Source organism: Notamacropus eugenii, chromosome 1 (assembly GCF_028372415.1).
Source record: "Notamacropus eugenii isolate mMacEug1 chromosome 1, mMacEug1.pri_v2, whole genome shotgun sequence".
Taxonomy (NCBI): Eukaryota; Metazoa; Chordata; class Mammalia; order Diprotodontia; family Macropodidae; genus Notamacropus; species Notamacropus eugenii.
Window position 1 is genome coordinate 194,048,169 of NC_092872.1, and position 26,769 is coordinate 194,074,937.

A 26,769-nucleotide genomic window follows, 5' to 3' on the forward strand; every position below is an offset into this window, starting at 1 on the left:
CACTGCATCTTAGGCCATCACAAGTCATCTTGACTTTTGCCCTGTCACTGGATGGCAGTGAGTCTGGAAGACAGAGTAAGGCTGGTGACTTAGCACAATTCTTTTTTCCTTAAATCCAGGTCACATGCAAATCAAGACATTATCTGTGAGGTCATTGGTCCTCTTCAAAAATGAAGGACAAAGAACACTTTCTTGGATCTCCTCCTGTCCTTCCTACTCCTTCTTAGTTGTCTTTCCTGTATAATCACCCATGTTTTGTCTTCTCTTATTTTCTCTTTTCCTCTATTCTTCTGGTGTTCTTATCAGCTTCCATGGATTCAGTTATCTCTGTGCAGATACTTTTTATACAGATAGCATATGCTTCTAAAAATTAGATTTATGTATGTACAGATATATATTTCCATCTTCTCTCCCACCTACCTCCCAATTAATATTATAGCATATTCATATACTCTTGTCAAACCATTCCCCAATTTATGTGTACCCCCTTCAGATTCCAATTCTTTGGTACCTCAAACAGAGTTATCAGTATTTTTGTACATTCTTAGGATTTGTTTTGTTTAGGACTAATCTTTTCCTTAATCTGTTTGCTCTTTAGTCATTTTCAGTCATGTCTGACTCTTTGTGATCCCATTTGGGGTTTTCTGGGCAAAGATACTGGAATGGTTTGCCATTTCTTTCTCTGGCTAATTTTATAGATGAAGAAACTGAGATAAATAGGGTTATGTGACTTGCCTGATGTCACACAGCTAGTAAGCATCTGAAGCTAGATTTGAATGGAAGAAGAGGAGTCTTCCTGACTCAGACCCAGGATAGTTGCCTTTCCTCCACATAGTTGCCTTTCCTCAACTTAATCTTCCTCTAAATACACCTTCTCTCTTCTCCTCTCCTATTTCCTTGTTAGTGAAATTTTTTTTTCAATGAACTGTATATGTGTGTGTGTAGTCTTACCTACTTTGATCAGTTCAGAGAGAGTTAAGTCCAAGTGCCCTCCTCCTTTCTCTTTGTATACCTGTGTACTTGTACACTGATTATGTGAGATAATTTCCTCTAACCTTCCTTTCTCTTCCTCCACACCAGTTTGTTCCTCTTCTGTCTCTTTCCATTAAGATCTCAAGACATAAGAAAACACTCTGAGACCTTGTCTAATTAGACTCAACGTTATGTCTCCTGATCATGATAGGGTTCAGAGGAAACATGTTTTGTCTTCCCATATTTGAATATGAGTGGTTCATCCATCTTTAGACAGATATGATTGTTCATTAATGTTTACTTTTTTGTGTTTCACTTTACTCCTATGTTCAAACAGCCAAGTATCTGTATAGCTAATTTTTACCTGGAGTGCTTAGAAGCCTTCTAATGCATTAAAGATCCATTTCCCCCCCAGTAGGATCATGCTGAGTAAATTTTGTCGAGTAAATCATTCCTATCAGCCTATTTACTTTTCCTTCTGGAATATATGTTTTTTAAATCTCTTCTTCATAGTGGTGGCTGCTATGTCATGTGTTACCCTGTGACTCCTCAGTATGTGAATTCTTTCTTTTTTGACTATTGCAGCATTTTTTCTTTTGACCAGATTTGCTCTGTATTTGGGCTGTGATATTCCTGAAAGTTTTCATTTTGGTATTTTTCTGGAGGTGACCAATTATTTCTTTCTGTTTCTTTTCTGTTCTTTGATTCTTAAAGATATGGGCAGTTTTTTTTTTTAAGATTTCTTTAAATATCAGGCTGTGTTATTTTTAGTTTTCAGGTAGTCCAATGATTCTTAAATATTTTCTCCTTATTCTATTTTCCTGGTCAGTTTTTGCCATGAGATACCTTACATTTTTTTTCTATTTCTGCAATCTTTTGACTTTGTTCTGATATTTCATATTATCTCATGGAGTCATTGACATTCATTTGGACCATTTTAATTTTCAGGGAGTTTTTTCCTTGGATGATATGTCACCCTATTGTCATGCTATTAATGCCCTTTCCATTTCTTTCTACTGTAACTCTCATTTATTTTTCCACTTTTTCCTCAAGTACTCTCATTTCATTAATAAAAATATTTTAACTCTTTTTAAAACTATTGCTTCATCTCTTCTAGAAACTCTAGATGAGTTTATTTCCAAACCTGGTTTTACTCTGAGGCTTTGCTTACAGATATTTTGAGATCATTCTCTTCTGGGTTTGTGTCTTGAGTATTCCTGTAACCCTAATGGCATTTAATGATGAGATTCCTTTCTGTTTGTTTGCTCATTCTTCTAGCCTACTTCTTGACTTTAGACTTATTTTGGAACTGGGATCTAATTGCTCTAATTGTAAGTATCTGTAATTGTATAGCATCCATTGTTCTTTATAAAAGTGTCATTCTCCTGAATAATAAACTCAAGTAATTCTTACATATAGAGTCAAATACTTTCCTTCATTTGTGACTTGTTCTTCACAACCTAGCTCCAACATGCCTTTCTAAACTTATTACGTACATTATTATTCTTGTTATACTAATTTGGCCAAACAAGACCACTTGGTCTCTCTTACAAAAGATATTTTATCTAGTGCTACCCCATAGCCTCTGATGCCAGAAAGGTTTGTTCTCCTGACTTTTATCTCTTAGATACTCTTGTTTCTTTCAAAAATATACTAAAGTACTACCTCCTAAATGAGACCATTCCTGAATATTCCTAGCCTGTTTATCCCTTGAAGTAATGTTATTTCAATTGTTGGAGGGATTGTGGGAAGATGGACACTATGAATTAGCCAAACAATTTTTTTTTATTATTTATTTTTAACACAGTTTATAACATAAAGCAATTCAAACTTTTGGTCAGGTGATACTTCTTTTTTAAAGCATTTACAATATGGACCACAAAAAATCTTTTTTTTAAACATTAACCAACTGAGACACAAATAATGTTTATGTTGCTAACTTCACAAGCTCTTGACCTGATTACCTCCACAGTATTACTAAGAATTAAAGGACCCTAGCTTATTGTTGTTGGTCTAAAGTCCTATGCCTAATAGCTTAATTTTAGACAACCTTGGATGTTCCCCTACCCATAATCTATAATTGAATAGATCTGGTATTAAGCTTATAAACCTTTTGACTACAGGAAATTGCCACCAATATTAAGGACATTGCAGGGATACAATATCTCCCCAGCTTCATGTCAATTCCAGGCAGAATTAGATTATCCACTTGCATTTAGTCAGGCTTAAAGTCTGCCAGGTGTCAGTGGGGAAATTGAGTCAGGAAAATCCTACCTCAGCCCATGCTGAACAGCCGCTCTCCCACCCTTCCCTTGAGATCACCTATGCAGTTCATACCAGCATCTCATCAGCTTACTGGCATCATGTATTGGAGGCTCTGATCGCCTTTCTTGCTACCAATACCTGGAGTTAGACTCAGAAGAATAGTCACTTAATAGTATCTAAAAATGGCAAGTTCCAATAATCAGGTTTCAAATAGGATTATAGTTTCACTTTGGCTAAGGAATATCTTTTGAGGCAAGTCTCAAGTGTCTTACATGTCTTTTTATACATGTTCTAGTTCCTGATTAAATGGCAATCATAAAATCAAATTTACCATTAAAACCTTGAGTTTTCCATCAATGCCAAATTTTACCTGAGGTTACCTTCCTCTAGGAAATTTAGACTGAAATTCTTTTCTCCAAACTAAAGATGTCATTGATATATTCTCAGTAATTAATTCAGTCTATTGTTTTAATACTAATTGCTTTTACCTCACTTTGTAACATGTCCAATTTTTCTCCCCATCACTCCCCTCCCTCTGCCTCCTAATAGCTTGCATTCTGATTACTCCTTCCCTCAATGTACCCTCCCCCCCATCACACCCCATCCTTCTCCTATCCCCATCTTCTCTCTTTTCTTGCAGGGCAAGATAAATTTCCATACCCCTGTCCCTGTAGTTCTTATTTCCCAATTATATGTAATAAAAATTCTCAACATTTGTTTCTAATACTTTGAATTCCAACTTCTCTCCCTCCCCCACTCCCTCCCCAGCCCTACTGAGAAGGCAAGCAATTCAATACAGACTAAATATGTGTTATTTTGCAAAAGACTTCCATAGTAATCATGTTATGTAATACTAATTATATTGCCCTCTGACCTACCTTATCCCCTCTTATTTTCCCCCCTACAATTGACCTTGTCCCTTCTTGAAAGTGTTTATTTCTAGTGACTCCCTTCTCCCATTTGCCCTCCCTTCTAACATTCCCCTCGCTCCACTTGTTGCTTCCTCTCCTACTTTCCTGTGGTGTGTATAAATTTTCATATCAAATTTAGTGAGCATGTTATTCCCTTCTTCAGCCACACATGGGGAGAGTAGCTTTATTTTTCCCCTCTCTCCCCTTCTCCCTTATCTCCTCCATTGAATAAGATTTTTCTTATCTCTTTTATGAGTTATAGCCTGCCCTATTCCATTACTCCCTTTCTCTTCCCGGAATTTTCCTCCTTCACCCCTTAATTTTTATTTTATTTTATTTTATTTTATTTTATTTTTTGTGCGTATGTGGATATCATCTCTTCTGATATAACACACCCTGTACTCTCTATCTATGTGTACGTGTGTGTATATGTACAATCTCTCCTACTACTCAAATACTGAGAAAAGATTCAAGAGTGAAAAATATTTTCTTTCCATATAGTAATGTAAACAGTTCATCTTTAGAGAGTCTTTTATGATTTTTCTTTTCTGTTTACCTTTTCATGTTTCTCTTGATTTTTGTCTTCGAAGTCAAATTTTTAAAAACAGATCTGGTGTTTTCCTCAACATGAATTCTTGAAATTCGACTATATCACTGAATGAACCATTTTTTCTCTTGAAGTATTATGTTCAGGTTTGCTGGGTAGGTGATTCTTGGTTTCAGTCCCAGTTCCTTTGACTTCTGAAATATCCTACTCCAAGCCTTTCAATCCCTTAATGTTGAAGCCGCCAGATCCTGTGTTATCCTGATTGTATTTCCACAGTACTCAAATTGTTTCTTTCTAGCTGCTTGCATTATTTTCTCCTTGATCTGGGAACCCTGAAATTTTGGCCACAATATTCCTAGGAATTTCTCTGTTCAGGTTTCTTTCAGGAGGTGAATGATGAATTCTTTCAATATCCATTTTGCCCTCTGATTCTATAACATCAGGGCAGTTTTCCTTGATAATATCATGGAAGATAATGTCTCGGCTCTTTTTTTGATCATGGCTTTCAGGTAGACCAATAATTTTTAAATTGTTTCTCCTGGATCTATTTTCCAGGCCTGTTGTATTTCCAATGAGATGTTTCACATTATCTTCTATTTTTTCAAATTTTTGGTTTTGTTTTTTAACTGCTTGGTTTATCTCATAGTCATTCATTTCCCTGAACTCAATTTTCTGTTTCAATGAATTATTTTGTTCAGTGAGCATTTGAACCTTCTCCTCTATTTGGCTAATTCTGATTTTTAAAACCTCCTTCTGCTCATTGGCTTTTTGGACCTCTTTTTCCAATTGAGTTAGCCTTTTTTTAAAGCCATTATTTTCCTCAGCATTTTTTTGATTCTCCTTTAGTAAGCTGCTAACTTGTTTTTTAAGGTCTTCTATTGCCTGAGCCCATTTTAAGTTCCCTTTGGAGGCAGAGACCTTGACTTCCTCTGACAGTATGTCTTGTTCTTCCTCATCTGAAAGGATGGGGGGAGACACCTGTTCCCCAAGAAAGTAATCTTCTATGGTCTTATTTTTTTTCCCTTTTTTGGGCATTTTCCCATCCAGTTACTTGGCTTCTGAATTTTCTCTCCACAACCACCTCACTTCCAGTTCTGCCAAGCCACCACTTGGGGGCTTAGATTCAAATGAGCTGCTCTTAAGCCTTAGGGGTTTTTTATGGGAGTGGAGCTGCTATTCAGTGTGAGATTAAGTTCAGCTGCTCAGGTAGGGACAGGGCCACCACATGGGGCTCAGTTCCCTCAGGGGGTTTATGAGGAGACCTTCAACAATGGCTGTAGGCTCCTGCCTGCTTTGGGAGCTGCTGTCTGCTGCTGCCTCTGCTACTGCCTCCTGAGGGGGCCTGAGTTATGGGGACACCCCGCTCCCCTCTCAGCCAGCTGAAAAGACCCTCGCACTGACCCTTGGCACCTGTGGGTTGAGGGACCTGCACTGCTGCTGGAGATTCTGTCCCTGAAGCCTGCTCAGATCGGCTCCTCTCAGTGCCCTGTGGCCAAGGCAGGGCTGGGCTCTGCTCCATGTCCAGTGCACACCAGACCTTTCCCATCAGTTTTTCAGGTCTCTGGAACAGAAATCTCCTCTACTCCATTGCTCTGTGGCTTCTGCTGCTCTTGAATTTGTTGAGAGTTCTTCTTTACAGGTATTTTATGGGCTGTGGGGTAAGAGCTAAGCGTATGTGTATCTTTCTACTCTGCCATCTTGGCTCCTCCCCCGCCAAACAGTTCTGTAAAACAATTATAAACTGTTCCCCAAATTCACCACTGGTTGACCCAGTGATGTCACTGCTAGGCTTGCCCTGCAAAGTAATCAGAGAGATGGAAAAGATATATATGTACAAAAATATAGCCACAGTTTTCCTGTGACTTCTCCCTCATGCTAGAGAAATGATAACGTGTAGGTGCACAATGAACTCTGTAGTGCTTTTCTCAGTCTGATCAACGTGTGGATTTATTCTGCTTGGCTATATTTATTTGTCATAATCAAGGCCTTTTTAAGGTAGGAAGAGTTATGGAAGGAGTTCTTTGAATAATACTTAAAATGAATCAATATAATCATTTCATTAATTTTTTGTAAATTTTTTATTTTAAACAAATACAAAATGAGAAAAGAAGAAAAAAAAACATTGTCATGCACACAGCACCATAAGAGATGACTCATTGTAGAGCAAGAAATTTACATTTCAAGAAAATCTACATAATAAGTACTACACATTATTTTTCAAGTTGCTCAGCTTTGCTTCCTTGTTGGTTTTCTTTTGTTTTCCGCTGTGTGCTTTTTACTTTATTTGCCCCCTTCCCCTAACCTAAAGAAGGCTACAATTAAGTGTGGATGTGTGTGTATGGATGTGTGTGTGTGTATTTATACATAGATGCACATGCAGAGAAATCTACAAACATACATATATTCACTGATATACATATATATAAGACTGTGCTATGCTTATTTGTATCTGTCGTCTGTTTCTCTGAAGGCTGATATCATCTTTTTTCATAGGTCCAAGTCTTTACTTGTTTTTCTAAATCAACCAGCTCATCATTTCCTGTACCACAGCAATATTCCCACCCAATCACATCCTCTCTGAGAGATTGTCTATGAAAGTTTTTTTCCCCCAATTTTCTGCATTCCTTCCATACTTGGTTACTTAGGTTTTGATTCAATCATTTTAGAAAGCAATTTGAAACTAAACTACAAAAAGCATTGAAGCTGTGCCTACTTTTGTCCCCAAAATAGCATTATATATCCAAAAGTGAATAAAGATGGAGAAGAAGAACTTTGAAGTTGAAAAATATTTATAGGAGAACACTGTTTTTGAAGCAAAGAATTGGAAACAAAATGCATGCCCATCAATTTGGGAATAACTAAACAAGTTGTGGTGTATTAATGAAATGGAATACTTCAAAGAATCCTGGGGATATATTTATGAACTGATATGGAATGAATTGAGCAAAACCAGAACAGTTTTTGAAATTACTACAACATTGTAAAGAAAACAACTTTGAAAGATGTAAGACCTCTGCTCAATGTTATGGGCCGTCATAACTCAACACTGATGTTGAACATCTCCTGAAAGATAGGTGCAGGAATGTGGGTTTAGAATAAGAAATATATTTCCAGACATTATCTATGCAGTAATTTGTTTTGCTTTATTATGGTGGTCAACTACATGGCAGAATGGATAAAGCTCCAGGCCTGGGATCAGGAAGACCTGAGTTCAGATGTCTCAGAAACTAGCTGTTTGACCCTGGGCAAGTCACTTAACCTTATTTACCTCAGTTTCCTCATCTGTAAAATGAGCTGGAGAAGGAAAGGACAGACAATTCTCGTATCTCTTCCAAGAAAACCCTAGATGGGATCACAGAAAAGACGGACACAACTGCATTGACTGAACAACAACAACAAAATTATACTTATTTGTTCAAAGGGACACTTATTTTTTTCCTAGTGAGGTGGGCAGAGAATTGTTCAAAGAATTGGTAAGTGGTGATTCTAATTTTAAGCAGAAAAAAAGAGAAAAAATGACAATGAAACACAGAACACGTAAAATAGTGCAAAAAATAATTTAGAAGGGAATGCAAGCAATAAAATGCTACCTTGTCAAATTTAATATATACTTCCCCAAAAAACTATGCAGCATAGACATTCATGCTTCCTTATATAATCATTTTCTGGTTTGTATGTGGAAGTATTCATATTTGCTTTTTTCTATTAAGTTAATTATACAAAATTAAATTTTAAAATAAAGTGTGTCTGACCATAAAAAAAGCAGCATGTAAGATGTATTGGATATTGCTAGTAGAAAGAATAAGATAAAGAAAATAGTGGGTGACTTTTTATTAAGGTTCAAGTGAGTGACAAGGACGAATTGACAGGTGGTGGTTGGTGGTGGTAGGAGAGGGAATGAAAGGACAAATGAGAGTGATTTTGAGATGGGCAGAATTTGGTAGCTATTTGGGTATGGAATGTAAAGCCTAGATTACTGGGAGAAGGATGCTATGAATAGCAATAGGTAAGTTTGTGTATCAGTAAGCACCCCAACAAGCACAGGGGAGCCTGCTATCACAGGTTGTTAGATCTACACTCATAAAAGGAAAACAATCACTTTAATCAAGCACGTGCATCATTCCTTTAATCAAGTGTATATATATATATATATATATATATATATATATATATATATATATATATATATATATATATATCAGTTCCTTTAGCCAAGTGTGTGTGTGTGTGTGTATAAATTCAGCATCCTGAATTTCAAAGAAAATACAGAGAAATCAAAATATCAACAGATGTGGCTTCCTCTGCCTGAGTTCAACAGACAATTTAGTTACCAGAGAGGGAAGCATGACATCTGGGTTCTCAAAGCCGGCAGTGGCTTCCCTGAGTCCTCATCTGGCCAAACAAACACTCCCAGTCAGTAAGCCCCAAAGCAATCAACAGACATGACTTCTTCTGCCTGATCTTGATTCAACAGACAGGTACAGCTGTCTGACCTTCGTTACCAGAGAGGGAAGCATGACATCTCCTCTGACGCTCAAACCTTCTTACCAAAAACTAAGCCCCTAAGTAAAATCTCAACTCAGAGTATTTTTACCTTTTTTAGAGTCAGAGGGCATCACAACCCTTTGACCCAGTGCCTCAATAAAAAAAAACAAAAGGTACTTGAGACCCTCCTACAAAACAGTTCCCCTAATCTAACTTCCCACAATGAGAAAGCCCATCAATAGGTGGGAAAGATCTTTCATCACATTAAAATAATTATCACTACAAATAAATATACTGTTTCTAGTTAAAGAAACTCTTGTTTCTGCACTTTACTCATTGTGAAGACTGTTGATTGATAAAGGCAAGATTCAATCAGAGGCACTTGATAATACTACAACAAAAACAGCAGAAGATCCTATTTTGATAGCCATCACAGTTTATAAGAATAGCTTTGGGAATTAAAGAACATGTTGCTTTTAATGAAATGTTTTATAGTGTGATGTGATACACAGAGTGCTGGACTTGTACTCAGGAAGATATAATTTCAAATCCTGCCTCAGATATATACCAGACATGTGACTCTGAGCAAATTACTTAATCTCTCTTACCCTCAATTTTCTCATTTGTAAAATGGTAATAATAGCACTGACCTCACTGATATCAAATGAGATAACATGTTTACCTTAAAACAGAGGTGTCAAACATAAATTCTGCTCCCAAAGGAATGCTGAACCAGAATAAATTTTAATTGGGAAATATTTAACCCAAATAAATAAAAATACAGTAAAACATATATGATGTTAGCAGGTGGTTTTCTAAGTTAATATGCACTTGTAGGAATCTTTATATGTGATTAGTGGCCCCTGTTTCTATTTGAGTTTGACACCACTGCCTTAGAGCAATACATATATACACACATACATACACACATATATATGTATACACATACACACAAATGTATACATATATGTGTGTATATGTTTTATGATTATTTACAGTTTTTAAAATAATTTACATATATTGCCTTGTAACCTTACAAAACAAATTACAAAACAAGTAATAAAGATATTATTTTTCCCACTTCTCTAAAGAAGATGTTGGAGGCATTAAAGAAGTTGTGACTGTTCCAAGGGCTTATAACTAGGAAATGAAGAGATGGGATTCAAATTCAGTTCTTCAGCCTCCAGAACCAATACTTCCGTTAATGCTTTTGAATAAATTGCAGAGTTTGGCTTTAGACATATTGCATCTATAGTACTGATGAACAGTTCAAAAAGCAACATTAAGTAAGAAGTTGAAAAAAATGTCTCTGAATCCCAGGATAGTAGGGATAAAGATACAGAACTGTGCATTATCTGCATTGGGTTGATAGTTAAATATGAGATGGCATATGAGGTTGAGAAACATGTGGATAAAAAGATGAGAGGGCAGAAGAAATAGCATTGTACAACGTCCACATTTGTGGAGAAGAATGATGACTGAAGAAAGAGAAAGAGATGATAAATGGAAGAAGTATGAACACGTCATCTCACAGAAATAACGGAAGGATTGACGCTAGAGGAAGAGAATGGTCAACCAGTCCCAAATACAAAATAGAAGTTAAGGAGGGGGCGACCTGAGATTTTGTCAAATGGGAGGTTTTTGGTGACACTAAAGAGAGCGGTTGCAGTCCAGTGGGTTGAGTCAGAGGGGCCACGATGGAAGTTAGATCATAAAGATTTGAGGAGCCAGTGGCTGGTGAAGAGAAAGACAGCAAGTAGGGTTTTTTTTTTCTAGAAGTTGGGCAATGAAAAAAGGAGAGATGGAATACTTATATTGTATAAATTAATATGGTAAAACTGTTTTATGATGTACAACAGCTCAACATGTTTATATTTTGACACCCTCTTTTTCATCAGTTACTTTGGATTTATTTTATTTTAGTTAAATAAGCTATCTGATGTATTTAGACTATGTTAAATGATATTTGGTATCTGAACAATTGTGATCTGAAATTATGGGTATTCGATAGTTTTAAACAAATAAACTTATTGATCTTTTAGGAAAAAATTTAAAAAGTAATTTAGTATATCTTTTTATTTTCTAGTCAGTCAAAAACTTCACCAAATGTCATGTCAAAAATGAACAGATCTGTAATAAACTGACCAGCTGTAAAAGTTGTTCATTAAACTTAAACTGCCAATGGGATCAACGACAGCAAGAGTGTCAGGCTTTACCAGGTAACAGTGTTGGAATTTTGTAATTGGTCTTGATGATGGGTCTTTTTATAAATGCTATTAAACTCAAATATGTTAAATTAAGAACATTTGCTTTTTTCTAAAAATAAAAAGGTCGGTTGTTTCCCAATATTAAAGTATCATTACAATGAAGTAAGGGATTTGTTTGTAATAATTGGCAGAAAGGTTCTCTCTTAATACATACATACACACATGTACACATATATGTAAATAATTCATTATTCTATAGATTGACATGTGAAAAAAACTTAAAAAAAACTGGATCATTCCTTCCCTCCTTCCAGCTCCCCTGAAGCTGTTCTTATATGTCCTGAAATGTGTAATAAACACTATGTAGAATTTTTAATGAGACCCTGAATAACGCATTCAAGTACATTCAACTTAGACATTTTAAAGGTCCTATTTGTGCAAGGTACTCTGCTAGCATAAGAATAAACCTGCATAGGTGAAGAAGATATATTTCTGTCCTCCATGGTGTTGCATATCAAGGGGGTAAGTATATGACATATATGCAAATAAGTATGCCACATGGTGCAGTGTGATAAAAGAAGAGTCATACAAATTATTGCAAGCATGAAGAGGGACAGCTCTGCTCTCTTTGGAAATTAACCTGCTTTTAATTTCTTCTCTCTAAAATTAGTGGATTTTTTTGAAAATAGAATATTACCTCTCTCTGTCTTTCTCTTCATATAAATTATATACACACGTATACACATAAAAACTCAAATCTGTAGCCAAATTTTACTCTTTCTACCTTCACATTCCACTTTTATTTCCTCTGCTCTCCACTTACCCCCACCTATTGCAGCTTTTCATGCCTTCAGGTTTAAACTGTTGCAATATTCTTTAGATGTATCTCCTTGCCTCAAGTCTTTTTTGCCTAATACAGCCTCTGAAAAGAGACTGCTACCTTCAGATTAGATTAAATCACCTCTGTGGATAGACCATGAATTGCTACATTAAAAGCCATGTAGATATAAATTGGGAAGCAAAATTTTTAGCTTTTATGTTAAATAAAATTAGAAAAAGGCAGGTTAATTAATAGCTATAATTTTAAAAATCAAGAGCGACTGTGTCCCCAGAACATCAGAAGTAAAGAATGACCCGTGTTTGTAGAAGTAGCTGTTGCTATTGTTGTAGAATTATTGTTATAATTCCGTTAGAACTGAATTCTTTTAGAACGGTTTCCAACTTTTTTGAATTAGATGTATGAAAATGAACAGGAATTTAGTAGTGAATTTTTTTGTGTATAACTGATTATTCATTCAAATGAATTCTGTAATTTACCTGGACTGCCATAAGGAAAGCATAGAAACTGAATACAGAGCTGAAATTGTATCAATAGAATTTTTAGAGGCACTGTGTCACATCCATTTTGTAATGGTGAAACAGATCATGATCACCACATCAACCCACTTCTAGTATTCTCTTGCAATAAGGAAATTATATTGGAGATTAGGTAAATTTCAAGAATTTTTATTGGGAATTAAAAATAATTGAAAAACTAGAACTTCTGTTGTAAATACATCAATTAAGCATGGATTTTTCTCAACAGCTCATCTTTGTGGAGAGGGATGGAACCATATTGGAGATGCATGCCTTCGAATAAATTCCAGCAAAGAAAACTATGACAATGCTAAACTTTATTGCTATAGCCTTGCTGGAAACCTTGCTTCATTGACAAGCTCAAAAGAAGTAGAATTTGTTTTGGATGAAATACAAAAGTACACACAACAGGTATTTTAACCATTGTGGATTATTTTCTTTTGCTTATAAACTGACAGCTTTTCATATGTTCCACTAAAATACTTAGTATTTTAATCATTTTTTTCCTCACAAGTTTTTGTAAGTACATTTGGAATTCATTTATAACAGTGTAACATCAAAAGGAAAAGATTCTGTTTTTGTGTTAGTGATAAATTTCTAAAAATTACCTTTTTTTTGCACAGTTAAATTTCACATTTCCTACCCTTTGAATATGTTTTGTTGAAAGAAAAATGTTTGACTGCTTTCAGAAAAGTATTGAGAAAAAAAATTGAAGCTATGAAATTATGTTGAAGGTTGTTGGAAAATTTGGCACCAAAGAATGTAGTTGTATGCAGAGGTCAGTTATAGATTTTCTATGTAGAAGAGGCTTGTTTTTAGAAAAAAACAAACAAGTTCTATTGCATAAGTAATGCATTTCACTTATGATTATCTTAAGCTTAGTAGTGGGAATAAATAGCAAGTAATTCTGTTAAATGAAAGGGGCTGACCTTTACGGCCTTTGAGATCTCTTCCAACTCTTGATCTATGATCTTATGATAATAATCTGAAAATCATTTCATTTATGATATAACCTAGTCTGGAAAACCTGTGAGTGTGTGTATGTGTGTGTGTATGTGTATACATAGACAGTATACAGGTTGTGTATGCACACTGCCTTTCACATAATGCAATACTTTACATATATAGTAAATATACCATGAAAGTTTATTCAGCACGTAAATATTACAAACATCTTTCCCCTCTAATAAATACAATTAGAATTTCAAATGTGCATATCAGAGTGGTAAGTGAAAAACACTTAGGCATGTGTGGTGAAATTTGGTTCAGTATTTGAAATCTACAGTAATTCATAAAGTAGAAAATTTCTACATAGGTAATTAAAAGATATAGTAAAAAAAGATGCCAGTATTGGGCAAATTCTTGTTAATACTTGTGTAGAAATCAAACGCTTTGTGGATACCTAGAGTTGAATTCAATCACATTAGCTTTTAACATTGTATTTTTCTCCCACCTACCCCAACATCAGAGAATTAGAACATTTTTGAATTTTAAACACTTAAACTAATACTGAGAAAATATTCATCAAATTAAAGTATGACTTACCTTATACCTTTCTATGTAGAAATATATATTAGAGCTAAGAAGTTTTTTGCTTTTCTCTTCTTTCAGTTGGAAGAATAATTTATTGATTATAACTACAAAATGACTACAAAACATATACTAAAGTTGCAAATTATTTGTTTTATAGAAGTTCTCATATCTCTTATATTAACACAGACGGCAATAATTGGAGTTTCAAAATATTCAACTTTCAAAGGAAGAGAATCAGGAATTTGTTCTAATAATTATTCCTTTGAATGTAGTAATATTTTAAAACTCAGTTTTACTTGACTGAAACTAATGCTTTCCATTTGCTTGTATTAATTGATAAAATATTTAAAAATGCATACTGCACCATGCTGTGCACCCTTGGATGTACAACAAAATTGGTTTTACAGTGGATTATGAATTTGCAGACAGGCTAAAAAAGGCAATTATGAACAGTAATTAAAATGTATATAAACCTACCGTACGTTGATTTGCAAAGCCATCGTGCTGTAGTTGTAGTGAGATTTCTCTGAAAGAAATGGCAGTATCATCTTGCTCCGTGCAATTGTTGTTTTAAAATTTTTGTTATAAATATACTCAAGATATAAAACACTTTTAAATTAAAAAATAGTAACAAGTTCAGTTTGCAAAGTTTTTCATTTTATGCTTGTGGAAGGTACAGAGTAATCAAGGTTGATTTGTTTTCTGTGTTGCAACATCTGTTTAATTTCCCTTACTGTCAGATGAGGGATAGAGGATAGAATATCCTACTTAAAATCAACCCATATTTAATATAATGTGAGTTTCCAAAAGAACTCTATTATTGGCGAGAGCAACATCTCTAGCTTTTCTAAAATACTGATGACTGTGGTATTTTTTCCTGTTTTCTTACTCCCCTGTTTTTAACCCTATCAACTTTGTTTTTTACCTCTAACCTTGCAATGTATTATTTCAAATAAACATATTGTTAAGGTTGGAAAACAAAATTTCTATGCCAAGACCAATATATTGGCATTGACTTGTGGCATTATTTGCTGACTTTTCCCCCCAGCCTCTTATTAAAATGGCACAAAGAGATAAATAAGCACTGGTAAACATGTGTCAAAGTATAGATTTGGCAGTTTGCTGACTGGCATGTGCTATAGATGAAAAAAGGCTGTTTGATTTCTTTGGAAAGCCAAGCTTTAGCAAAATTTTACACTGAGAAACTTTTACAAGGTGACAGCTCTCCAGAAATTTATTTAAATGTGTTATATCCTGAGTCACTGCTGTTCTATAAATATAAGATAATTCACACGTGACATAGTAAAGGTAGATGTATTTGTGTACTTTTAAGGGATGTCTGGGGTAAAATGATCATTTATCAGTAACTTTTAATGAAATGTTGTAGCAATTTGTGCTGTGCTGCAGTTAGTTTCCTTTTTTAAAGTATTTTTTATTTCATTTCCCGCTTTGTGGCCAGTTCAATTTATTCAGTAAAAATTACTCTGAATGTGTTAAAAGCAGCTACGGAAGCTCCCAGAAAGTTTGTGCATTTTTTTCTTGTCTATTTCTTGCTTATAAATTCTAATCATGATAAATCAGAGGCAAGTTTTTTTCCTAAGTAACTGGTTTTTGTTATGGGCAGTTCATAAATGTAGGCAGAGCTGCTGAAAACATGAGGCACATTTTAAAATCCTTGTTGGGTTGAATTCCATTATTAATATTGAGGACTTTGTAAATGTTATAGCTTCTTATATAAAGATGTTTTAAAGTTATGTGTGCAGCTGAGTTATATTTGAAGGTTAAGTGTGAAACTGTACTGACCTTTTTATTATTTATATTATCATAAAGTTGGAAAAGATCTCATAGATCATCTAGTCCAATGTGTACCTTATATAGGATCTCGTCCCTTTGCAACCAACTCCCTAAAGTGGCAATGTAGCATTTTTTTCTCTTTTGAAGAACTCAAGAATTTACTATGTCTTGAAGCAGCTGATTCTATTAGTGGACAGCTCTTTCTGATAAGAAGTGTTCTTATATTGACCCCCACAGTCTATTTAAGTTCCTTCCTTTAGTTCTAGTTTTACTTACTCGGGAAAGTAGAATAATCTAACTCCTCTTCCACATGACAGCCCCTAAAATATTTAGACTATCATAATGTATCCCTTTGTATGTACTTGTTAATTCAAATGAAGAAGTATTTAGATTTTTTGACTGTTATACACAGTGCTAACTTATTTTAGTTACAATTCTCTGTATTTTCCCCCAAGATTGTTTTTGATATGAATTGGTTTTTTAGCTGTTCTATAATTATAAAGATGATTTTGTTAACAGCAGTGACATTTATATTTTTGTGTCTTAGATTTAATCCTGTTGACATAATCTTATACCAATTGCAATTTCAAACAAAAAAGAAGATACAATTCACCTGTGGTGGTGCTATAGCAACATGGGTACTCACTGGGACTATGGCCGGCTGAAACATGTCAGGGAGTTATCTGTTTGACTCAATTATGCTGCTGCTAAGATTTTATTCTAAAAACATCTTAAAAAGGGAAAAAAAGGAACACGCCTTTGCAGAAATATTCCTGGCTGCAATATTTGTAATGTCAAATATATCTATTAATTGCAAAGTGACTTAAAATTGTGCTATATTACTATAAAGCAAGGATTTCAGTCTATGAATAGATTTCAAGTGCACCATGAATTTCATTTTTTACCATTGTATATCACTGTAATTTGCTTCTTTTGTAAACCTGTGTATTTTTGCATTTAAAAGCCTTATCCTGAAAAGTGGTCAGTAAGATTTGCCAAATGTCCAGAGATGTGCACAGCACAAAAGAGTGAAGAGCTTTTGATGTGCATATATTCTGTAAAAGTGAAATTATGAAGCAATAAAGGAAATAAGAAAATAATTATATGAAATAATGAAGTGTGAGATTAGCAAAACCAGAACCTAAATATACTTTGACTGAAATGACATGTTTATAACAAATCCAATGGCAATAGAATTTCATATGAACTTGAAATGTCACTGAGCAAGCACATTTTGTTAGTTTTAAGTTAATTCATTGACGTATATTTCATTAAACACTAAAATTTATGATTTTACCCTTTATTTTCTATGTTTCTATGATTATTTTTATTGTTGGTTATTATGTGTATGATAAACTTAAAAAAAATTCATCACCACTCTCATCATTGCCCTCACCATAACGAGAAAATCCCTTTTTGTTGTCCTATGTATTGATGAGAGATCTCAGCTTCTTCTAGGCTTTGACCATCCTTGACTTAATCATTTAAGATTGTGCTGCTTTTTGCATTCATCTTCAGGTACTTGCTTTCCTTTCCATCTTTTATAAAGTTCTTTTTCATCAGAGTTTTTTTCAAAAATAAATTCCTCATTTATTTTTTAGTATTTAAATTTTCCCTTTCTTTTTCAGTGGAATGATTCATTTTTATTAGAGTTTCAGTCTTGAGAACTTCCCATCCCAGTTGAGCCAACCTTCTTTTTAGAGTATTTTAAAACATAAAATTCTCTGCTTAACATGTTTAGAATTTGTTAGGTGCTCTACTTTGAGAAGAAACAATTCTTCAGTTTATGACAGATAGTGGAAGTCCCCTATAACAACTCTGTTCAGTTTCAGTGCCAGCTTTGTGATCTGTACCGGGAATTTGCTATGCAGTTCTTTCTTTTGATTAGGTATTATGTAGTATATGCTGAGCCTGATTTTTTTAATCACGGATGATTTGCACTCTGATATCTCCTTCAAGTTTATGGATGCTTACCTAAGAATATGTCTTCATAACATTATTGACATTTAGCTAATTTTTAATCTAATGATTTTACCCCTCTGAGCCTCAATTTCTAAATTTGTAGGACGAAAATGGTAGCACTTGCCCTGCCTATCACAGGATTATGGAATATCTTAGTCTACAGTGAGATTAATGTGTCATTTCTATTGATTGATTACAAATATGTAGATAAAATTCACATTTCATGTGGCAAATATCATTATTTATCCTAGTTATTGAGAGATACCAGAATGACTCTTTACACTGAATGTTCTTTACACTGTACTCTTCATGTTAAATATACCGCTATTCTGATGAAATATTTTGTGTTGTTTCTCTTTCTTGTGGTTGTGAAGAAAGTATCTCCCTGGGTAGGGTTGCGCAAGATCAATATTTCCTACTGGGGATGGGAAGACATGTCTCCTTTCACAAATACAACGCTGCAGTGGCTTCCTGGTGAACCAAATGACTCTGGATTCTGTGCATATCTAGAAAAAGCTGAGGTAGCAGGTCTGAAAGCTAACCCTTGTACGTCTGTGGCAGATGGCCTTGTCTGTGAAAAGCCTGTTGGTAAGCAGTCTGTTAAGTTAATATTTTTTGAAAAACAGTCCTCTAGTGTCATTACATATTTCTGAATGCATTGTGTAAAGAACACCTTTTATATCACTGATTCTTTGGCACTGACCAAATAAATAATTTCCCTTTCCTATAATTTTTGTCTTAATAGTCTCAGGTAAAATTAACTCAATATATTATCTTTTAAAATAAGGTTGAGTGCATGTAATTGGTTCAGCTGAATGTTATAATTATCAACTGTCCATAATGGTTCTGCCGCTGAACTTGTTATAACCTTACTGAAAATAGTACTTTGTCGTGGATCATCTTTTACTTACTTGTAAGTGTGTTGAAATCATAGAACTTGCCCTGATTCCTGATCATGGCGTGGAGGAGACTCAAGTTCTTGAAGCCTGTTCTATCTTAGTGAAGTTTTAAACTGTGACAGCTCTGGCTACCCCAGGTGGTTTTCAGTGATGGCTTGTATATCTTTCATCTAAGAACAAATCTTTATTAAGTTTTCAAAGGTTCATTCTTAGGTTTTCTTCAGAGTGATGAATTTTTTGGCCATAGTCTCTCATGAATTATATTTAATAGGATATAAAATGGTTGTGATCCGAATTGGCTAGGAGAATGATTCAGCCAGTAATATCACAGATAATGAAATATTGATTGATTTAAGAATTTAAATTGTGAGTAAATAAAATTATTTTTACTGTCGTAGGATACTTTTTTAATATGCAGAACATTTGGTTTTGTTTTAATTCATTATAGATAGAAAAAAATTAAGAGTAGGAAAAATTGACTTTAATGCACATTAGGGAATTAAAACTAATTTAAAATTATTTCCTTGTACATGTGTTAGTTTTACAATCAAAAGGAAACTACATATTTTGCATAATTCTTTGAAGTTTCACTTAAACAGAAAATGTAGAATGTTTATTTTAAGTTTAGAGATTCATATCATTTTTTCCTTGTAACATTTTATCATATTTATATCTGCTATTATATTTGTATTATATATAATTATATGAGCATGTGATTCATAATATTTAAGAAAAATCAGTGATGTTAATAACTATTATTGTCCATGAACTGTTAAGCTTATGTGCCATAGAACTAAAAAGTTATTGATTTGCAGTCAATTATGGGAACTAAAATCATACTTTTGTGAAAAATGTGTATGAAGAATTACATTTCCCTAATTTTTAAAAAAAATTTCACTATTGCTTAAAGTATTAAATTCTCTTTGAACATCTTCTTTATTTTCAGTTGCCTTATAATATATGATTTTGGACTTCACCACAAATGAAGTCCAGCCATTTAAAAAAGAAATATAATCTTTTTATGTTAGAAATTTAGCTAAAATAATTATAAAAAAGAAGTAATAGTCTTTAAAAGTCAAAATGAGAATAAGAACAAAGGATTTATTTGTGTTTATTGATGTATTCTCTGGAGTAAGTGCTTAACAATTTGTTGTTGTTGTTGATTTATTTCAGTTAGTCCAAACCAAAATGCAAGACCTTGTAAAAAGCCATGTTCCTTAAGGACAACATGTTCTAACTGCACGAGTAATGGCATGGAATGTATGTGGTGCAGCAGCACAAAACGATGTGTTGACTCAAATGCCTATATAATCTCTTTTCCATATGGGCAGTGCCTTGAATGGCAGACAGCCACTTGTTCCCGTAAGTACTGCAGTAGTTTGAAAATTCTCTATTAATTATAAATGGCATTATGTTTTCCCCTGACTGAAACATAGTTGTTTGAAGAAAAGTTAAAAAAAGAAAAAAGACATTAGTTTTGATTGATATTATGTCCTGCATTTTTCAATTAAAAAAAATTATATTGTTATTAGGATATTACGAAATAAGAAATATTTCGGGGGGCAGAGCCTAGATGGTGGAGTGGAAGCTGGGACTCACCTGAGCTCTGCCACCTATCTTGCAAGTACCTCTAAAAAGTGATTCTGAACAAATTTTAGAGTAAGTAGAATCCACTAGGAGACAGAGGGAGGCAGATTTCCAGTCCAGGACAGCCTGGATGTTCGACAGGAGTGATCTGTTACATAGGTCTAGGGGGAGCCTAGAGTGCGTGGGTCACACCAGTGCCAGCTCAGCCATAGCCATAGCAGAGGGGGAAAGGTCCCGACAGACTAAAGTAGCAGTATGGATTTTCCCAGGCCTCTTAGAGCTGGATGAGAGTTCAGCAGAATTGAGTGAGAGAGAAGCACAAGGTCCATGGCAACAGCTTTAGCCACTCCTGGAGTGATCAGCCCAGACTAAATATTTGAAAATCACCTACTTGAATTTCTGGAGACCAAGATGGTGAAGTAAACTGTATGTGCTCTCACCCTCCCCTTATTGACCTTGAAAAACCCAGAGAATATTGCTCCAGGAAACATCCTGGAAGAGGGGAGTCTGCAGAAGAGCACCAGCAGACTTTCAGCTCAGGAGGCTAGAGAGATTGATGGCAAGGGTTCTTCTTGCTGTGGCTGAAGGGGACCAGGACAGGGCCAGAAGCATCCCAGCAAGCACCACCTCAGTGGAGCAGAAGAAGAGCCTGAGCCCCAGGGGATGGAGGCAGTAAGCACCAACACCAGGACCCTATGTGTCCCTTACCAGAGCCACAGGGAATTGGGCAGAAACCAAGGAAGATGGATTTCACTAGCCCCTGAGCCTGTCTATGCTCTAGCACAGACCCGGGGGAGGAGGAGACCTCCCATGGCCAGACCACCCTCCCCCTCACCTCATGCCAGGAGCTTCAGTGTAACCTTTACCTGGCCTTGGCCATGGCACACACCAGTCAGCTCAGTACCAGGTAAACTGCAGCATTATGTAGCTTCTAGCTGAAAGAACCAGAGGCCACAACACACAAAGCCAGAAACCAGGCCCCAAACTCCCAGCATAAGAAACAGGGGCAGAGCCCCTTATGCCCTCAAAGCAGAGATCCTCTTTAAAAGTCAGGAAAAAGGCAATCACTATTAGCAAGAAGCAAATCAGAAAAGCAAAGACCATAGAATCTTACTATGGGGACAGGGAAGTTCAAAATACAGATTCAGTAGAGGACAGCAGACGATATACTCACATCTGAAAGCTCAAAGAGGAATGTGAACTGATCTCAAGCCCAAAGAGCATTCTTGGAAGGGTTCAAGAAGAATTTTAAAAGCCAAATTAGAGAGTTAGAAGAAAAATTGTCCAATGATTTTAAAAATACAATTGACAAAATGAGAAAAGAATTCACTGAAGAGAACAGCTCCTTAAAAAGTAAAATTGACCACCAAATGGATAAGGAGGTACAAAACTTAACTGGGAAAACTGGACCAATAGAAAAGGAAGTACAAAAGCTAGCTGAAGAAAACTTAAAATTCATTAAAAATTAGAATTGGGCACATAGAAACCAACAACTCTTAGCATCAAGAATCAGTCAAACAAAATCTAAAGAATGAAGAAAGAGAAGAAAATGTAGAATAACTCATTGCAAAATAAGAAATGTTTATTACCAAGTTTATACAGCTCATATTTCTGCAGTACTTTAAAGTTTGCCCTGTCCTTTTAGACACTGACCCATAAGATAGATATGGCAGTTATTATTATTCTCCTCCTTTTTCAGAAAAGGATAAACTAGTTAAAGTGATGGAATCCTTTTCTACTTTTATTTAAATTTGCATATTTAATCATTTTTACTGGTGCTAATTAATTGAGGAAAATTTTAAATGAAGAATTAAAGACTCAGTTATTTATTTAAAAAAATGTTTCCAACTTCACATTAATCAATAAAAATATTTATTAAGCACCTACTCTGTGCCAAGAACTGTGATCTTCACTTTGGTTACAAAGGCAAAGAAGGAAGGAAGGAAGAGATGAATAAAAAAAAGAAAAAACAAAAGAAAGGAAGGAAGGAACTGACTGCCTTCAAGGAGCTTACACTCTGTTGTGGAATAGATACAAAATAGATACATAAATACATACTCATTGGGAGGAGTCACTAATAGTTGGAGTTAAGGAAAGGTCTTATGTAGAAAGTGATACTTCACCTTTACCTTAGAGAAAATGAGGGATTTTTATTGGTGGAGGAAAGAAAGGAGTGTATTTCTTCTTTGGGGACTTTCTTGCAAAGTTATCTGGACAGGAGATAGGATGTTGTTTTTGAGGGATAGCAAGAATATTTATTTGGATAGAATGTAGAGTGTACAAAGGGTAGGAATATCTGGAAAGACAGGATGGAATTAGGTATGAAGGATTTAGCCAATCAGAAGGCATTTATTAAATACTTACTATATGCCAGTCATTGCTTTAACCTCTGTAGATACAAAGAAAGACAAAAATGCATCTTCCTTTGAAAGAAGTTGAATTCTTATGGGGAGAAAAAAGATAATTAAGTACCTGCAAGGAGTATACAGTTATCCCTTCCACATTACAGCTTTCCTCATCACAGTTGTGATATATTGTGGTTCAGCATAAGAAATTAAAAGGGAATTTTCTGAGAGTTTTGCCAAACCCACATAAAACGCATTAAGGTCAGCAGATGACATAGAAAAAGCTAAGAAACTCAGAAATGCATAAAGTATATGTGTAGTATTGTATAATATCAACATATTTTATCTTTTAATAACATTGCAATTTGGACTTCTTGGTAAAAAAAGGAGGGCCAAAACATTTTATGCAGATTTTTATGATCTCAGGGGTGCTGTGCCCCTAACCCTTATGCTCTGGAAGGGATTACTGTACAGAGCAGATGAGAAGGAATCTCTGAAGGGAAGGTACTCACTGCTGGAGGAGGAGGGAGGACCCACAGGAGGTAGGTTTTTAGTTGAGACTTGAAGGAAAACAAAGAGACTAAGATGTAAAAATGAGGAGGGAAAGCCAGAGTCAAGGCACAGATCAGTGATATGGTCATTCATAAGGAACAGCAAATAGACTAGTGGTTGCTTTCAGTGCCAAACAAAGTTTATATTTTATCCTGGAGGCAATAAGGAGCCATTGGAACTTCTTGTGTAGTATAGTGATGTAGTCAGACTTGCTTTAGGAGCAGGACTTTGTCACCTGACTAGTGGATGCAGAGGAGAGAGACAGGAGACAGGAAGACTAATTCAGAGGCTATTTTAGTAGTAAAGGCAAAGCAGTAATGAAGTCCTGAATTAGAGTAGTTGCCATGTGAGTGGAAAGAAAGGAACTAACTTAATAAATTTTGTGAAATTAAAGGCAATAAGACTTAGCCACTGACAGAATATATTAAAAATTGAGGATGATGCTGAGATTTTGTACGTGTGTGACTAGCAGGAAGCTAACATTCCCTTGTTCCCCTTCCTGCTGAAATAGAAAGAAGGATGGGGTTTAAGGGAGAAGATAATGAGTTCTGCTTTGGAAATTGTGAGTTTGAGATTGTTACTGTTTTCAAATCAGAAATCTGTTGTGCTGAGAGTGTGGAAAGAAAAAAATGAGATCAGTCTTTCAGTGGTGGAACAAATGATAAAAAGGCAGTGAGAGGATGAGTCCAGTGTGGGTGAAATAGTATTTGCATAAACACTGAGTTGAATTTTTGTGCTTTTTCAAAGCCATCATTCTGTAAATATTTTTGTAAAGGGAGAAGATATTTGACATGTTTTTTCTTTCTACATTTTTGCCAATTTTTAACTTTTTTGGAAAACATTGGCTTATAACTTCTAATACAGTATTTTTACTTCAAAATAAAATACTTAGGAAAAATTCCAACTTTAAGTGAATAATATAAATATTTTTCATCATTAGGATCAAAGTATGAGATCTATTTCAATTTAGGTCAAAATATTTTTTACTGCCACAAAGACCTGTGCTAGCTATTGGGAATATAAAAAGAAAATGAAACAATTATTTTCCTTCATTAATTTATATTTTACTTTGGTATTATAACATGCTTACAGATAATTAAATACAAGGTACTTTGATGGAGGTGCACTAACAACCAGATGCAGTGGTGAAGACGAGAATTAAGGAATTATACCTCACATTCATACAGTGCTCTAAGATCTGCAAAGTATTTTCCTTACAGCTTGATAAAGTATAAGTAGTAGAAGTGTTATTCTCCCTATTTAACAGCTGAAGAAAATGAGGTTCTGAGAAGATAATTAACTTGTCCATGGTCATAAAATTCATAAATGCAATATGCATCATGATAGACACATCCTGAGGGCCAAAATAACAGATATAGAGATGCGCCAGATTGGACAACATCCAAAGGGAAAATATATTTTCATTGCATTGTCATCAGTAAAAAGTGTGCTTAATATTTTTGCTTTTATGCATTCATGTGGTCATTTTTTGTGAATATATCTGAAAAATATAGTTCTGAAAAATAGTTCTGCTTGCCAGTAATTGCCAGAGATTTATCATGTAAAAGTTTTTTTTTTAAAGTTCTTTTGGTACCTTCTTTTTGTTTTGTTACTTTCTCTCCTCTTTTGAGCTGCTCGGTGGGGTAGCGGATAGAGTGCTGGGCCTGGAGTCAGGAAGACTTGAGTTCAAATCCAGCCTCCTTTGTGGCCCTGGGCAAGTCACTTAATCCTGTTTGCTGATCTTCGCACAGGATTAATGATACTTTGTACAATATTCTCCTGGTTCCACTCACTTCACTTTGCATTAATTCATATAAATCTTTTCAGGTTTTTTTTTTTCAAATCAGACTGCTCATCATATTTTTATAGCATAGAATTATTCCATTAGAGTTACCACAACTTGCTAAGTCAGTTCTCAATTGATGGATATTCCCTCCATTTCCAATTCTATACCACCACAAAAAGAAATGATATAAACATTTTTGTACAAATAAGTCCTTTCTTTTTTTTTTTTTTTTTGATCTCTTTGGGATACGGACCTGCTAGTGGTATTGCTTGGTCTAAAAGCACATTTTTATAACCCTTTGGGCATAAATCCTAACTTCACAACTCTACCAATAAAGCCTTAGTGTCCAAGTTTTCCCGCATCCTGTACTTTCTTTTTCTTTTATATTAATCAAATCAGATGTAGTACCTGAGAGTTGTTTTGACTTGCATCTCTCTAATCACTAGTGATTTAGAGCATTTTTCATACCTCTATTCTGAAAACTACTCTATTTCACTGCATAATCATCACCACCGTATAATCATCACGTTCTGTGTTGTTTTTAGTCCAAAAATTGGTTGATAATCTTTCATCATGTATCATTGCATGGCATCATTCTACTCAATACACTACTTAAGAGGTAAACAGAGCAGCAATATAGTCACTGGTGGTATATGGTTACACAGTTATCTGTCAAGCATTGAGAGCTGGGAGCCTAGAAATTCTAGAATTTTCAGTGTGCACATAGCCAGTATTTCCAAAATGTGACTTGTGTGGTTTGCTTAGAGTGCTGTACTACTAACAGTATTGCCACTCCATCCAGTGAAAAGCCTTGGATGAAAGGGGAGTGGGCAGGTAGGTGAAGCTGCCATGACTAAATCACATGATTTGGTCTGACACGTTAGTTTACCTAACTGTACATTTTATCTGTCAGTGATACATTAACATGTGAATCATTTCTTTCTGATTATGGGTATGTATAAAAACAGTGAAAGTGATTGTGTTCACTGAACAGCATGAAACAGAGCTGGGGAAAGAGTTTTCAGAAAGTGAAAATTTGGTGTAAGACTGGTGGAAACTAAAAGACAAGTAATACTGGTGCAATTTTTTAAAAAGCTTCACGTAATTGCACTCCACTTTTTTGCAAAAAAAAAATGGCTTAACATCTATGATGATTGTGTGGTGAAATATGGTGAAATATCATATCCTTTGACCATTTATCAATGTATGACATATTCTTATAAACAATTCAGTTTCCTATATATTTTCAGAATAAGGCCTTTATCAGAGAAACTTGTAAAAGTTTTACACTAGTTTTCTGTTTGTGTTTTAAACTTGGATACAGTTTTTCTTTGTGTAAAAAAATTAATGTAATCAAAATTATCCATTTTATATCCCATAGTGCTCGCTATCTTTTGTTTGGTCATAAAATTTTCTCTTATTCATAAATCTGACAGGTAAAATATCTCATACTTTCCTAATTTGCTTATGCTGTTACAATTTACGTACATCATGTACCAACTTTGTCTTTATCTTGGTCATCTCCAGTTATCCTGATGAATATCTGGTCACTGGATTCAGAAGGCTCT

General features: G+C 34.8%; 1 protein-coding gene across 6 annotated transcripts in view; it reads left to right on the forward strand.

Annotated features, from left to right (window-relative positions):
• ATRNL1 (attractin like 1) overlaps positions 1-26,769 on the forward strand; it is a 1,361,117-nt gene that overhangs the window by 244,277 nt on the left and 1,090,071 nt on the right. For 5 of the 6 annotated variants that reach the window (XM_072623397.1, XM_072623377.1, XM_072623406.1 and 2 more), the window contains exons 14-17: positions 11,267-11,399; positions 12,973-13,154; positions 18,407-18,620; positions 20,105-20,293. In XM_072623397.1, coding sequence (XP_072479498.1) covers positions 11,267-11,399; positions 12,973-13,154; positions 18,407-18,620; positions 20,105-20,293 — 718 coding nt within the window. Of the gene's footprint in view, positions 1-11,266; positions 11,400-12,972; positions 13,155-18,406; positions 18,621-20,104; positions 20,294-26,769 lie in introns of those variants that run through there. The other variant, XM_072623416.1, reaches the window with a different exon arrangement.